Source organism: Portunus trituberculatus, chromosome 39 (assembly GCF_017591435.1).
Source record: "Portunus trituberculatus isolate SZX2019 chromosome 39, ASM1759143v1, whole genome shotgun sequence".
NCBI lineage: Eukaryota > Metazoa > Arthropoda > Malacostraca > Decapoda > Portunidae > Portunus > Portunus trituberculatus.
Window position 1 is genome coordinate 19,222,401 of NC_059293.1, and position 13,894 is coordinate 19,236,294.

General features: G+C 36.5%; 2 protein-coding genes across 5 annotated transcripts in view; one reads left to right on the plus strand and one right to left on the minus strand.

Moving 5' to 3' along the window:
* The window catches only part of LOC123515493 (putative neural-cadherin 2), a 76,518-nt gene extending 72,333 nt beyond the window's left edge, over nucleotides 1–4,185 (plus strand). For both annotated transcript variants that reach the window (XM_045274102.1, XM_045274103.1), the window contains 10 exons: nucleotides 16–177; nucleotides 262–453; nucleotides 642–820; nucleotides 940–1,129; nucleotides 1,274–1,383; nucleotides 1,482–1,610; nucleotides 2,031–2,237; nucleotides 2,381–2,602; nucleotides 2,837–3,215; nucleotides 3,574–4,185. In XM_045274102.1, coding sequence (XP_045130037.1) covers nucleotides 16–177; nucleotides 262–453; nucleotides 642–820; nucleotides 940–1,129; nucleotides 1,274–1,383; nucleotides 1,482–1,610; nucleotides 2,031–2,237; nucleotides 2,381–2,602; nucleotides 2,837–2,850 — 1,405 coding nt within the window. In that variant the 3' untranslated portion in view covers nucleotides 2,851–3,215; nucleotides 3,574–4,185. The remainder of the gene's footprint in view (nucleotides 1–15; nucleotides 178–261; nucleotides 454–641; nucleotides 821–939; nucleotides 1,130–1,273; nucleotides 1,384–1,481; nucleotides 1,611–2,030; nucleotides 2,238–2,380; nucleotides 2,603–2,836; nucleotides 3,216–3,573) is intronic.
* A 2,675-nt stretch (nucleotides 4,186–6,860) lies between these two features.
* The window catches only part of LOC123515583 (serine/threonine-protein kinase PAK 2-like), a 7,050-nt gene continuing 16 nt past the window's right edge, over nucleotides 6,861–13,894 (minus strand). Inside the window, exons 1-11 of one of the 3 annotated variants that reach the window (XM_045274328.1) lie at nucleotides 13,761–13,894; nucleotides 11,875–12,058; nucleotides 11,379–11,560; nucleotides 10,588–10,628; nucleotides 10,303–10,419; nucleotides 9,572–9,687; nucleotides 9,117–9,303; nucleotides 8,773–8,898; nucleotides 8,292–8,441; nucleotides 7,819–8,001; nucleotides 6,861–7,304 (exon numbers count right to left, since the gene is read on the minus strand). The exon at nucleotides 13,761–13,894 is cut by the window's right edge and continues 16 nt beyond it. In XM_045274328.1, the coding sequence (XP_045130263.1) occupies nucleotides 7,149–7,304; nucleotides 7,819–8,001; nucleotides 8,292–8,441; nucleotides 8,773–8,898; nucleotides 9,117–9,303; nucleotides 9,572–9,687; nucleotides 10,303–10,419; nucleotides 10,588–10,628; nucleotides 11,379–11,560; nucleotides 11,875–12,053 (1,437 nt within the window). In that variant the 5' untranslated portion in view covers nucleotides 12,054–12,058; nucleotides 13,761–13,894 and the 3' untranslated portion in view covers nucleotides 6,861–7,148. Of the gene's footprint in view, nucleotides 7,305–7,818; nucleotides 8,002–8,291; nucleotides 8,442–8,772; nucleotides 8,899–9,116; nucleotides 9,304–9,571; nucleotides 9,688–10,302; nucleotides 10,420–10,587; nucleotides 10,629–11,378; nucleotides 11,561–11,874; nucleotides 12,059–13,740 lie in introns of those variants that run through there. The other 2 variants (XM_045274329.1, XM_045274330.1) reach the window with 2 other exon arrangements.

Genomic DNA, 13,894 nt, shown 5'->3' on the forward strand with positions numbered 1-13,894 from the left:
TTACTTATGCAACAGGTGTCAGGGATCACCAGGATCACTGCATTGTGAGTGCCAGCCAGGGTGGGGCGGTCTGGGCTGTGCTTCACCCACCACACCCACCACCTTCTTCCCCAACAGCTACGTCAAGTTGGCCCTGTCCTTCTCACCGCTGGCTTACACCTCCTCCTTCAGCTTCAGGTAAAAGTGGATTTCTTTATAGGGTTTTGAAACATAGTGGTTGCCAACCATCACCACATCACATCAACACCTTTTGCTTGGCAGATTTCGCACCCTAAGGAGGAGAGGGGAATTGATTGTGTTGTCATCACAGCATGGTCGGGACAGCTGGTCTATACAGATCGTGGATGGCTGCCTGTGTGCAGTACTGCAGCTCCATCCTCAACCTCCAACTTCTATATGTCTTTCACGAGCTGCCCTCACTGATGGCCATTGGCACTCCCTTGCTGCCACCAGGTCAGGAAAAAAATTGTATACCTCACACTACTAATATTTGATCAGATATTTTTAGCATTAGTTTTTTAAAGTTCTTATATGAGGAAGATAGAAAAATAAGTGGAAATAAAATACATGTGTACCTAGTAGAAAATAATTTTGCTGATGGTATGTACTCATGGGTGAGTGATGATGATGCTTCACTTCAGGTATGGCTCAGCAACCTTTTTGATGGTAGATGATGAAGATGGAGACCTTTACAATGCCTCGTTGCTGTTTGAGGGACAGCAGTTGCTAGAGATAGACAAGCAGGAAGGCGTCCGTCTTGGTGGCTCTCCACATTTCCAGGACACAGGAATACTCAAGATTGATACTGATTATTTTGATGGTGAGTTTTTTTCTTCTTTCTTCTCTTCTTTAAGCATTTATTTCTTCAGTGTTAAGCTGCGCAGAGTGAAGGTGTTCAAGGAGACATGGCTAACAGGAATGTTTCCTCCCCACAATCAGGATGCATTGATGACCTGCGCATTTCGGGTCACAGTATCCCACTTCCACCAGCAGTTAACAGCACTCCCTGGGGCCAGGCCAGCACCTTCAAGGGTGTGGAGCAAGGATGCTTTGCTCCATCGTCATGTACCAACGTGTCCTGCAGACCACCACTCGTCTGTGTCGACACTTGGAGATCTTATCACTGTGGGTTAGTGCCTGTCACTTTTCCCATCACAGCCAGTGATAATATTGCTCTTTTTTTTTTTTTTTTTTTATACCATGTACTTTAATAAGTATTAGGCATTTCCATCACCCAACAATTAGTTTGAATGATCTATAACCACTGCCACAGGTGTGGTGAGGGTCGTGTGCTGGGACGCAGCCGTGTGGTGTGTGAAGATGAGGATGAGTGTGCCTGGCAGCCTTGTCTTAATGGTGGCTCCTGCCTCAACACCCACCCAGGTGATGCTCATACCCAGGCAGCAAGTTTTGTGGTAAATGGACCAACACTTTATCTGTATGATTTTTATTAACTTCTTTTTTCTTGACTAAACAAACAGGCTATGTGTGCACCTGCTTGATGGGATTCAGAGGACAGCACTGCCAGCTGCCTGATGTCAGCCAGACCTCTCTGAAGCTCCCTGTAGGAATTCTGGTAACCGGCATTGTGTGGTCCATCTTTTTCATTTGTGAGTATCTGAACAACAATATGTGGAAAATGAAATTAAGTGAACATGAGTATCTTTATTTGGATCAGCTTTGGATGATTAAATTGTAATATGCAATATTTTTTGCAATTCACACCTGATCAGAATTATTTATATTCAAATACAATATCAAAAAACTTAAATGCCAATAACTTTGTACTCTCTCTCTCTCTCTCTCTCTCTCTCTCTCTCTCTCTCTCTCTCTCTCTCTCTCTCTCTCCCTTTCTTGTTCAGTCAGTATGATACATGATGACTGATAATGTGAGAATTTCAGCAATGTACATGCACATACCTAATTTGTTTGCTTAGTTGATAACTCCCTTTATAAGGTTGATGAGACGGAAGATGTTTTTGACAAATATTTGAACTTACAATCAAGTTAAATTGTTTTCATACCAACAGTGTTGGTGTGTGCCTTCCTGCTTCATCAGCACCACCGCCGCACCTCATTGCGTAAGTGTGTGGTGGATGCCAAGGACAGCTCTGAAGGCTGTAAGGGTCAAGTTTCACCAATGTGCAGCCACACACCCAATTTGTTAGAGCTCCAGCTACTGAAACCATCCAGACCAAGCAACCATCCGAGCTGGACAAGAAATCCCAATATTGCAGGTTAGTAACTGTTATGGACTTCCAAATACGTCTCTCTCTCTCTCTCTCTCTCTAAATTTTGTTTCTAGCATTCGTTCCAAAGATCACATGAGAGTCAATCTGATAGAGAGCTATGACCAATTTTCTAATGCCATCTCCCACAGATGTGGATGTTTTAAGGGTGGATGCAATGATGACAATAAGTGGTGGACAAGAATTGAGTGAAGACAATGACCAAACCTCCCCATCACTTATGAAGAGTGGTCAGGGTGTGAAGGGCTTGAAATCCAACATGGGCACTACTGACAGCTCCTCACTTACAGAGAATCACCTGAGAAAGCATTTCTATGAAGATGATGGTCCTCCCTTGGGAGGTATTTCTTCCTGTAAGTATAAATCATCAAAGAATAACTGAGCTTTATTTATTATATTAAATCATTTTGATTTTACCAAAAGTAGTAATAAGAAAATATATGTATTGTCATGTTTGATTTAACATATCCCTAGGTATACATAGAGTATGTAAGTGTATATTTCCATTTTGTATATATTCTCTGAAAAAAAATTTATCCTAACACTAAATATCTGTTAAAGTTTTTCATATATCTCTCCATTTCTAGGGATAACTCTATGATTCTGTGTCCTGGATAAGCCACATGAAGTATTGTGCATCACTGTTGTTCAGGCTGCCTTCCAAAATAGGTGATTCCTTTGCCTGGCACCTGCCTGGCAGGAGTGACCTCTCCACCCAAACAGTGACTGGCATGATACCACACTAAAAAAAAGAAGCCTGACAACAAATACATATACTTCATAATGATGTGTCATGGTTCAGCTATTTTAATAGTGTGGTGGACACAGAATGCCATAATGGGCCTGTGGCATGCCCTTTACAACAAGAGGTGCCTATAGATGACTGTGATACCTCTCAAAGCTAATTACCCAACAAGATTGAATCTCCGTCCACTTTCTTGGTGTTGAAGGCTAACATACATGATGGTGAGATACAAGCAGGAAAATTTCTCTTTCTCCAGTGTGTTTGTTTCAAGCAGTTTTTTTTTTTTTCCAAGAACATGAAAATTACATTTTATTATTTTTTTCAGTTGTGTGTACATGCATGCATGTATGTATGTACACAAATACATGCTCATGCTTCTTAACTATAAAACATCAGAAATTATCAATACTGTACAGTGGTGTGGCAATATTGAAATATTGTATATTAACTATGTCAGTCATTTTATATATCTGGCTAACTAACTATTTTCCTGTCTTTCTGTCTGGCAAGCAAAAGATATGTCCAAGTTTCTCCACAAGTAGCAAGAAACTAATTTTTTTTTTTTTTTTTTTTTTGCAGGACTGTTCATGGGCTGCTCCAGTCTTAATTACTGGTGTGGAGGCTTGCAAGTGGAACCTTCAGGAAAAGAATGTAAAAATATATGATTTGTGTATTCTGGCCGAGATTTGTATATTTATTTATTTTAAACTATTGCATTAGGTTTCTGGATTGATGAATTCATATTAGAGTGAGGTCTCCATATTACTGAGTTGTCCTGTCTAAGAAAGCAGTCTGCCTTGATGCTGGATGTTGACCAGGGAACAACACACCATGTGTTTCCGGCAGAGAACAATTGGATGTTTTTGTTTACTTTCTATCATATGCTAAAGCAAATTTTGCTCAATATTCATAGTTGTTGTACAAATTGCTCACTTACAAATTTAGTTATAATCCAAGGCATTACTGGATATTCTGTCGAATGGTTTTGAATTGAAAAGCCATAAACTATGCATTTATTTCATATTATGAATGTCACAATATTTTTAGTTTTGACAGGATGGTTAGAAATGCAATCCATTGCAACATCCCACAACAGGAAATAGACCTACAATGTTAACATATAATGTATGGACTGTAGTGTTTATCCACAGGTATTAATGGCATAAAATGACCAAATACTTGCTCACACATAATCATGTAAATAATATATATATATATATATATATATATATATATATATATATATATATATATATATATATATATATATATATATATATATATATATATATATAATACTTGTACATAATATTTACTTGAAGTGTATGAGGTTGTTATTAACTATGTGTATATTTTAAGCATGCAAGGTCGTATACATAATGTCAAAGCTATAGAATTTTTAATAATGTATAACAAAATATCAATGATCACAAATTTGAAATCATTGAAACCTTCCCTCCCAATATATTGTAACAAATCAAGGATTGCTCATAAAAGAACGATGGTTTTACCTCAGATATCATTCTTGGCTTTTCTTTAATAGTACTATTCAGAGAACAGTATGAAGCCATGGTTGGATCACTTAGAGCCATGTAACATTTAGCAAGATATCACAGCTCATTGATTTTGGTACTGTAGAGCCAAGCATCATAAGGCTATTGAAGTAACTAAGTACACAACTTCCACAGGACTGGTGCCATGAAGCTTTGTGGCTGGTAACATCTACAGGTTAATAATCCTACATGAAAAATTCCAAGATTTACAGAAAGGCAGAAACTTCCAAAATCTGAAGATTTTCTAGTCCATCATAATGTACCACAATTAGAAAATTCCTGAATTCAGTAAGTTTGAAGGATTATTTCTTTGTAGAGAAGTGATACTGTTAAATGAATGAAAACATGTGCATTCATAAAAAAAAATTTCCTAAATATTCAGGACATTGTGGAAATAATACAAAGAACATTTTGATAAAAAATTCATTACCAATATTATATAAATCCTATTTACAATACATTTGTTAACCCATAAGCTTCAGGTGACAGGAATTCCAGGTCTTGCTACAATATCCTATATCAAATCTAAAAAACAAGGCTGAACTGTTATTGAAGATCTCATACAGCCTGGAATTAAAACACTCACCCTAAAGTTACAAGTTAAAGTTTAGTCAACATTCAAATATTTATGATTTATCACTAATTTTGGTTAATTCCATTTTTTTTACTTTTCACTTAGTCAATCATTATAATCTATTTTTATTTCATTTATAAAATTTCTAGTACAAAAAATCTTAAATGAAAGTTTACAAAAGTGTAAAAATATTTTTTTTTTGTAGTATCTATGATATCTCTTAAATATAGGAGTAGAACATTGAGCCTTGTGCTACATGATCAGACATTACACTATCCACAATATTTTCACCACTTCATTATACAAACTTTATATATATGTTTTATTTTTCTTTTCATGTTCATTTTACCACAGAAGTTTGGGAAGTAAACAGACTTGCAACAATACCACAGGATACCAGTGAAAAGATAATAATCTGGTCTTCCTATACAAGTGTGTGGTCCTACAAGAATTTTCCAGGTGTGTCACATGTTATTATTATTCACAGTTGTTTGTTGATCACCCAGCCAGGCTTCTCCATTACGGAGCGAGCTCGGAGCTCACAGACCGATCTACGGGTAGGACCTGGACCACACCACACACTGGGAAAGTGAGGCCACAATCCCTTGAGTTACATCCCATACCTATTTACAGCTAGGTGAACAGGGACTTGCCCATTTACCTTGCCATGCCAAGGATTGAAACCCAGACTTTCTCGGTGAGCCAAGCGTGCTAACCGCTACACTATGTGGTGTGTGTGTGTAATTCACCTCACCTCAGTCGTCTGCTGGTCACCCAGCAAGCCTTCCCCATTACAGAGCGAGCTCAGAACTCATGGACCGATCTTCGGGTAGGACTGAGACCACACCACACTCCACACACCGGGAAAGCGAGGCCACAACCCCTCGAGTGACATCCCATACCTATTTACTGCTAGGTGAACAGGGGCTACACATTAAGAGGCTTGCCCATTTGCCTCGCCGCTTTTCGGAACTCGAACCCTGACCCTCTCAGTTGTGAGCCGAGCATGCTAAGTGAGCGTGCTAACCACGACACTACGCGGTGTGTGTGTGTGTGTGTGTGTGTGTGTGTGTGTGTGTGTGTGTGTGTGTGTGTGTGTGTGTGTGTGTGTGTGTGTGTGTGTGTGTGTGTGTGTGTGTAACAGTTCTTATTTCATACAAGATAATATAAATGGTGAATGACATGTACTTAAACTCACACAAAAATTTTCACATGATTGTATGTGGTACATAGGCAAGCAAAATACTTCATTAGAATATGAATAGAATATCCCTATACCTCATATTAGAGACAGGAATTCATAAAAAAGTATTTAAAATTCTTCAAGAGTAGCATAATTATAAACCATTTAAAAAAATATATTCTTCCATTAGTTACCTAGGGAGGAACGATATATTTTTAAATACATGTCACTTAACAGGAAACCAGTGTCTAGCAGCATCTAGAAGTTCTTATCCTGACATTGATATTTCAACCTAAATTCTTTTGTAACAATAAACAAACAATCACTCTATCATAAATTGAGCACACGTTAGTTGTCCTCTTCAGATATGAAATAATATGGCACTTAATATAAATAATCAATATTGTCTCCTAAATCCTAAATGCTATAACTGGATTTATTTAAATACTACCAGCCTGGTTGTAGACTTTGCAATCAGGTTGAAAGAATATTGCTGCCATATTCCCTGTGCATCATAAAAGGCAACAAAAAGGTTGTATCAAAGAGAAAAGACAGCTTGTGAACAAAATAATAAAATATATTTTGCAGCTCACAAGCAGATATAACTGAATGCCCAGGAACCAGTACAGTTCATTGTCTACTTAACAGCTAGAGAGCAAACTAATACAAATAAATAAATAAAATTCTTAACCACTAATAAGATCAAATAAGCATTTCATGCTTTACATTTTTTTTTAAAACACCATCTGGATCTCAAATGACTAAAGCATGCAGGTTATATATAATCCAATACTGTATTGGATACGGATGTTTATATTCCATATTAATGTTACCTTAGTGAATTTCAATGGATATTTTTGCCCAAGATTTTTTGAGCTGCCTCAATGTGAGGCTTTAAAGTAGCTGTACTAACTGCTTTGGTGAGGAATCTGTGGGAAAGGAGATCTGCTGCTGTGGCTCGCTTCTCAACATCAACTTCAAGACAACAATCCAGAAATTCCTGACAATACCAAAATCAAAATTAGTGATGAAGCATACCTACATGAAATTCTTATAATCAGTGTGTGAACTATTTGATTAAGGAACTTTTCCACCTATATTTCTAAAAAAAGCAACATGTCATTTTCTTTTCATAGTAACTATCAGTGGATAGAACTGCCCTTGATATGAATTTTAAGACTGCATTCTTTACTTTCACATCCCCATCACCTATGTTTCTCATACCTCCTTCACTGCCCAATTCTCTCTCTCTCTCTCTCTCTCTCTCTCTCTCTCTCTCTCTCTCTCTCTCTCTCTCTCAGAAGCAATTCAATTTATCTCACAGAACTATAGATACAATCCTAACAGTCAGTTAGTAAATAACAATGTAATGTAATCTAAATTGTCACTTAAACTTGGATTACAAGAGGCAAGACAGGATCTTTTAACCTTTATTAGCCCATAAAGGATATTTCCAAGAGGAATGAGGCATTTGAACTATATGGAGGCAAATGAGTAAAATGATATAAACATACCTGAAACTCTTGAGATAATTCATCCTGAGATTCAACATCAGGCTTTCCTTTGGAGGCTATGAGATACAAAGCCCGAAGAGGAGTCTCATTCAAGTAAGGTGGCTCTCCTTCAATCATCTCTATGGCCATGATTCCCAGGGACCAAATATCAATCTTTGGCCCATAATATTTCCTATGGACGACCTGGATTACAGATCAAAATAACTAAAAGAATTCCCTTTGTTATATCAGCAAAAACTGACCATGGTACATATACCCTTGAATTTGGTAACAAAAAAAATATATGAAGTGAAAATAAGACATCAGCATATTATCAAAATAAAGCAGTAAAGATTAAAAAATAAAAATCACATCAATATCAATATGCAATTAATATTACATACAAACTTTGCTGGAAAAAAGTAAGTGCAGCACCTGAGTGCCCTCTGTGCTGCAAAGAGGTAACAGTACAAAAAGAAATTTTATGCACACACCTCTGGCGCCATCCAATAAGGAGTGCCAATCATAGTCTGACGCTTCTCATCTCCACTCAAAACAGCAGAGAAACCAAAGTCAGTCAATTTAACAGAGCCATCCTTTCCCAAGAGAACATTGTCTGACTTGATGTCTCTGTGAATGATCCCCTGTAAATAAAGACAATAATAAGTAATGCTCTTCTTACATTCTGAAGGAACATATTAAGTTGAAGAAATCAAATTTAGTTCATCTACACCATTAACATCTACACCAGCCATTAGCCACCCTGTAAGTCAATTGCTGATGTAGAAAAAAAAATAAATAAATAAAAAAAAAAAAAATATATATATATATATATATATATATATATATATATATATATATATATATATATATATATATATATATATATATATATATATATATCCATTATTCAACATGATAAAGAAAAAAGTGAATAGCAAAGTGGATTAAAATAAAAACTTACAAATAACTCACATTGTCATGGAGATAAGCAATGCCTTGTAGTGTCTCATTACACACTGCAGCTATCTGAGGTTCCTTCATGACAGTCTGGGTGACAACGTCTGTTAAAGGTCCCCCGTCAAGTAACTCCATGATTACCTGGTGCACAAAATACATATTTATGATTAAAATAAGATAATTCAGAGTTCAGAAAAGAATAATGTTACCTGTAGAGAATAAATCTATTTCATATAGTTGTCTAAAGACACAACATCAATAACATGCAAAATACAATAACTTCTTGACATGCGCATCTATTTGTCAGATCAACGTAGTTGGGAGCATTGCAGAAACACAGCAAATCCAGTAATTCTTACCCATAGATGATCATTCTGCAGAAATAAATCTAAAAAATTAACCAAGTTCTTGTGCTGCAGATTCTTCATTAAATTAACTTCTGTGAGAATTGCTTCTTTTTTATGCTGTTTTTCAAGATTGATATCTTTAACAGCAACTTTCTGACCTGTGGCCCTCTTCCGTGCAATGAATACCGTCCCAGATGCCCTAAAAGAGATGTGTGTTTATGAATGTGATGAATGTGATGAAAAGTTATATGCGTTAAAACACTTCTTTCTATTGTGTTGGAGATATTTCTACTTTTTATTTCACCAAGTTCAGTACAAACCAAGTGAAGGTTGTATTAAGTAGTAAGCCATAATGTTGGGTAGGTATATGATGACCACCCATTACTGTGCTATACCATGCATTCAGATACTATTGTGTTGCTAATTATCAATTGCAGATCAATGACAAAATAATAACAACCACCAACCCAGATCCCAGTTCCTGGTTCCGGTCATACACTAATTCAGGATCACCAGGTGAGCAAAGTTTCTGGAATTCCGTCATCACTTCTGCATCACTCATTTGTGTGGATTTCCCCTCTGCCTGTTAAAATTAATAGATCTAGGAATTAGTGACAACAGTAAGTATTTATGGTCTGATCATTTTAATTTTCATTAGTAATGCTGCTTGCAATGAAAAACAAGTGAAGATAAAGCACATTAATTTTATGATTATCACAGGACAAAGAAGCAATGGCATAGTGGATAAAGTGGTGAGCGTGGGATTGGGCAGACGTCCATGTGTAGGTTCATATCCCACCGCATACAGCCTTAAAAACTTTGCCATTTGTCAAGTGCTTTAAAGTTACCTACATGTCACTACGATACCCAGGTTCTAGGAGGTTACACCAAAGATGCACTTGGACCCTAAAATGGGTACCACTATAAATTGAATTGCCTGTGCCACTAATGGGTGGAAGTTGAACAGTGCTTTCCATACATACTCTTCAACAACACCTACAGGCACTATATGCCATAACATTAAAAAAAAAAAAGGCTTATTGTCTCGTTGTTGGTTGCAAAATCCCTCCAAACTTAGATACTTGAAAAATCACACATGGTATAAATGCATTGAAAAAGATTTCTTTGATATAACATTGTTCCAGTCATTTCATCAAATGGAAAATATAAATACTTTTTTTCAACTAACACTAATTACCTGTGCCTTCTCAACACCTCCTTCTGCTTCTGACTTCTGAGCTTGGTTAGGTCGTCTCAAGACATTGTCTGGCAAAGCATTCTGATCCTCTTCTTTTCCCATTTGGTTTTCAGACAACTGAAAGAATAAGCACATTTTTACTTCTACATGTATCTGAATAATGGTGTATTATCATGCTTACCAAAAATGTGTATTTTCATGTCCACTTTATAAAATTATATCCCTTGAAAGGCATAAACATGCAATATAAAAAGAGAAAACATAAATTTCAAAAGATTTACTTACTTCTGTAACTGTCATTGTACTTGTTTTTTCATAAGCTGTATCTGTAAAAGATTAAAGCAATCATGAAATAGCAATGTGAATGAAATGAGTGATGCCATCTATCTGTAACTCTTCATGTCAACAGTGTGTGTCAAATACGTATGCACAACAATCAAGATAATGTACAAAATATGAAGCATTGAAATTAAATCACTATTTTTTTTATTGAAGAATTGTCTCATAGAAATAATTTTCATTTAATGAAATATGAAAATAATGACGGAAGAAATAGATTTTAAATTAATATATAATCTGAATAAATGACCAGATACTATAGCAACCAGAGCATACAGTACTCATAAATATACAAATACTACCTTTAATCCCAGATAATTTACTTTCCTACAGCAGGCTAGAATATTTTTTACTATCGGCCATGCTCTATACCAATTATCTACTTAACATACTTCAACCCATCATGGGTACATATGATGCTAATTTTATGATGTAGCAATAATTAGTTGATATTTCTTACTTATACATGGAATAATTTGATTTATGTCTGCTAAATGTTTGTGCTATTTTCTATAAATATGTTTTACTTCAGAGGCAACAATTATCAGCAATATTTACAGAGAGGACAAACTTAGGAGGGCTATCATATATGAGAAAAGTTTTGGCTGCCTTCTTAACAAAATTACATCCAAGACCAACAACATTAATCACGTAGAAAAGACTAAAACAATCAGTACATAGAAGTTGACCATATTAGTAGCTAACATACACAGACACATAAAGCACATGCTACATACTGCTTACTGTGCACGGCTTAGCCACAGGACTTGATGGCTTGTAGTGAGAGTCCAGCTTTGATTCCAGCATAGAGGAATTCATAAACATCATTTCCGACAAAGTATCTTGAGGATTCTCTTTTGCTTTCAAGAACATCATTGCTGATAGTGCAGCTTCAGGATTCTTTTTCACTTCATGTTCCCTTTAATTACCAGAATATAAGAACTCATGTAAGTAGTAAAATGTAAGACATTTTAACCTGAACATATAAACACTGAAGGGAAAATTGAAATTTTTTAAAATGACTCAAATGAATGCATAAAGAATTTCACAAAGGGAAGACAAGTGACCATAAGTGTGATGTGAACACATCAGTAAAGTAGAGAGGACCTACTTATTAAATATTCATTTTTATAGAAGACAGGAAAGACAATGTTGTCTGATTGTGGGAAACAGGAAGAGATTATTAGAACCATAATGAGATAAAAAAAAAAATTAGTAAATAAAAAAACATACCCAATTATAATATCCATCTGCTTTCTCCATCCAGGAGGAACACCTTCAAAACAATTGGTCTCCCTGTTGATGACTATGTGTACATGATGAGTAACTTCTGTGGGAGACGAAATGGCTAGTTCCCTCTCCGGAACATGTGGCTCTATTTTGGAAGGCCATAATTTCTTGAAGAGCTTCATCTTTTCTGAAAATATACCCAAATTGCAATATGTAAAAAGAACAGGTGGTGAAGTGAAGAAGGAAATAAAAAGATAAGTTTTGATGATAAGGAAGTGTCTCCATGATACAGTGGCTGGTGTGCAACTATAAACCCATGAGCTCTGGTCAAAGCCAAGCTGAAGAGTCTGCAATGCTCACCCTTTCTTTACATTGGTCAATAAATTGGTACCCATAGACCTCAGTGTACCAACTGAAGAAAGGTATGAGATGGTTACAGCAGTGGCATGGATAGTGTTTGTATTACCACCTGGGGTGGCACGCGGCCTTCCAGTTTACCGCTCTTCCCAGAAATAATATAATATTACAATGCACATTAGCCCCTAAAAAGTGCCACCCAACACAGACCACCCTTCTCTGTCGCACCTCACTTATGCCACTGCGTTACAGGCAAAAAGAAAAAAATGCAAGAGATAACAGTTTTAACTAGGGCTAATATTATGTGAAGATGGTGAGATACTGAGACAAGAAAGACATTCATGAAAAGAAGGCATATGAAGATCATTTGGATGATTCAAGAAATGGAGAAATGTTTCTAGATGCAAAGAGAGGATTAAGACAGTTTCTTAATGGCAGTGTTAATGTATAAGAGACATGGACAGAATGGCCCAACATGGAAAGTGCATGCTGTAAAAATTACTCATCTAAGAAGGATATGATAAGAGGATAAGACCAATGAAAGTTTATATCAGTGGTTCTCAAACTATTCCTGAGTGAATACCACTTGGAGGTCCTGTACAATTCCTGCTTACCATCTGGTTCCAAGAAAATTCAATTCACAAGTTAATTCACAAGTAGAACACACAAATGAACTAACAACAAGGAACAACTCAATTTAAGACAAGGGATGCATCTGTTTCTTCTCCACCAGTTGATTGATGTCAGATTATTTTGTGTACTTAAGGCAATAATAATTTTTCTGAGAAATGCATTAATTCAATTTAACTAAAAATTGCATATGATCCTGAATGTGCTGATGTACCAAATGGAAGGCCTTCATGTACCACTAACTAATGGTATGCATACCACAGGTTGGGAGCCACTGGTTTATATGAATGATAAAACAGTGAACAATGGTGCACATAATGGGTGACATGAAATACAGAGATGGCATGATGATGGAGCTTGATCACTTGAACAAAGGAAGTAATCAGATAAGGAAGAGGCCACCACCTTGGGGAACACTCCCAGGTGGAACAATACATGAAAGAGAAAAATATACTGATAGATATTAAGGAAAGGAAGATGAGATGGGGCATGAGAACAAATTATCCAAGTTATTCCATGACTATAAGATATGTGAGCCTCTTCCTCCTTAATATTTTGTATAAACATATAGCATGTACTTGTTGATTAGTGATTACACTGTGACTGAAAATGGGTTATGGCTGATTTGGTTTAAAGCTCCAGATAAAAATAGTTAAACTAAACAAAACCCTACTGTTATGACATGATATCACCAGACCGTTCCTAGCACACTGCAATACTGAGCCACAGGGAAGCTACGACCCTAAGCAAAGAAGCGCTGACCTTCGCAATAATGCAGCCTGGGACTAATCAACAGGATATGGTGGCGATAAGTCAACGTAAAACAGCTCGGCGCTTCACATTGCAAGTATACACATAACCAATAACATAGACAACTCAAACCTGGATATATGATTAACAACCTTTGTGAGGGTCGAGACTAAGATTTTTCCTTTGTGTGGCGGAACGTTGTGCACCAGACGCTGATGACTCACTGATCACGCTCAACCAAACCACAACAAACAGTGCTCTACCCACATTCCCCACACCACTGACA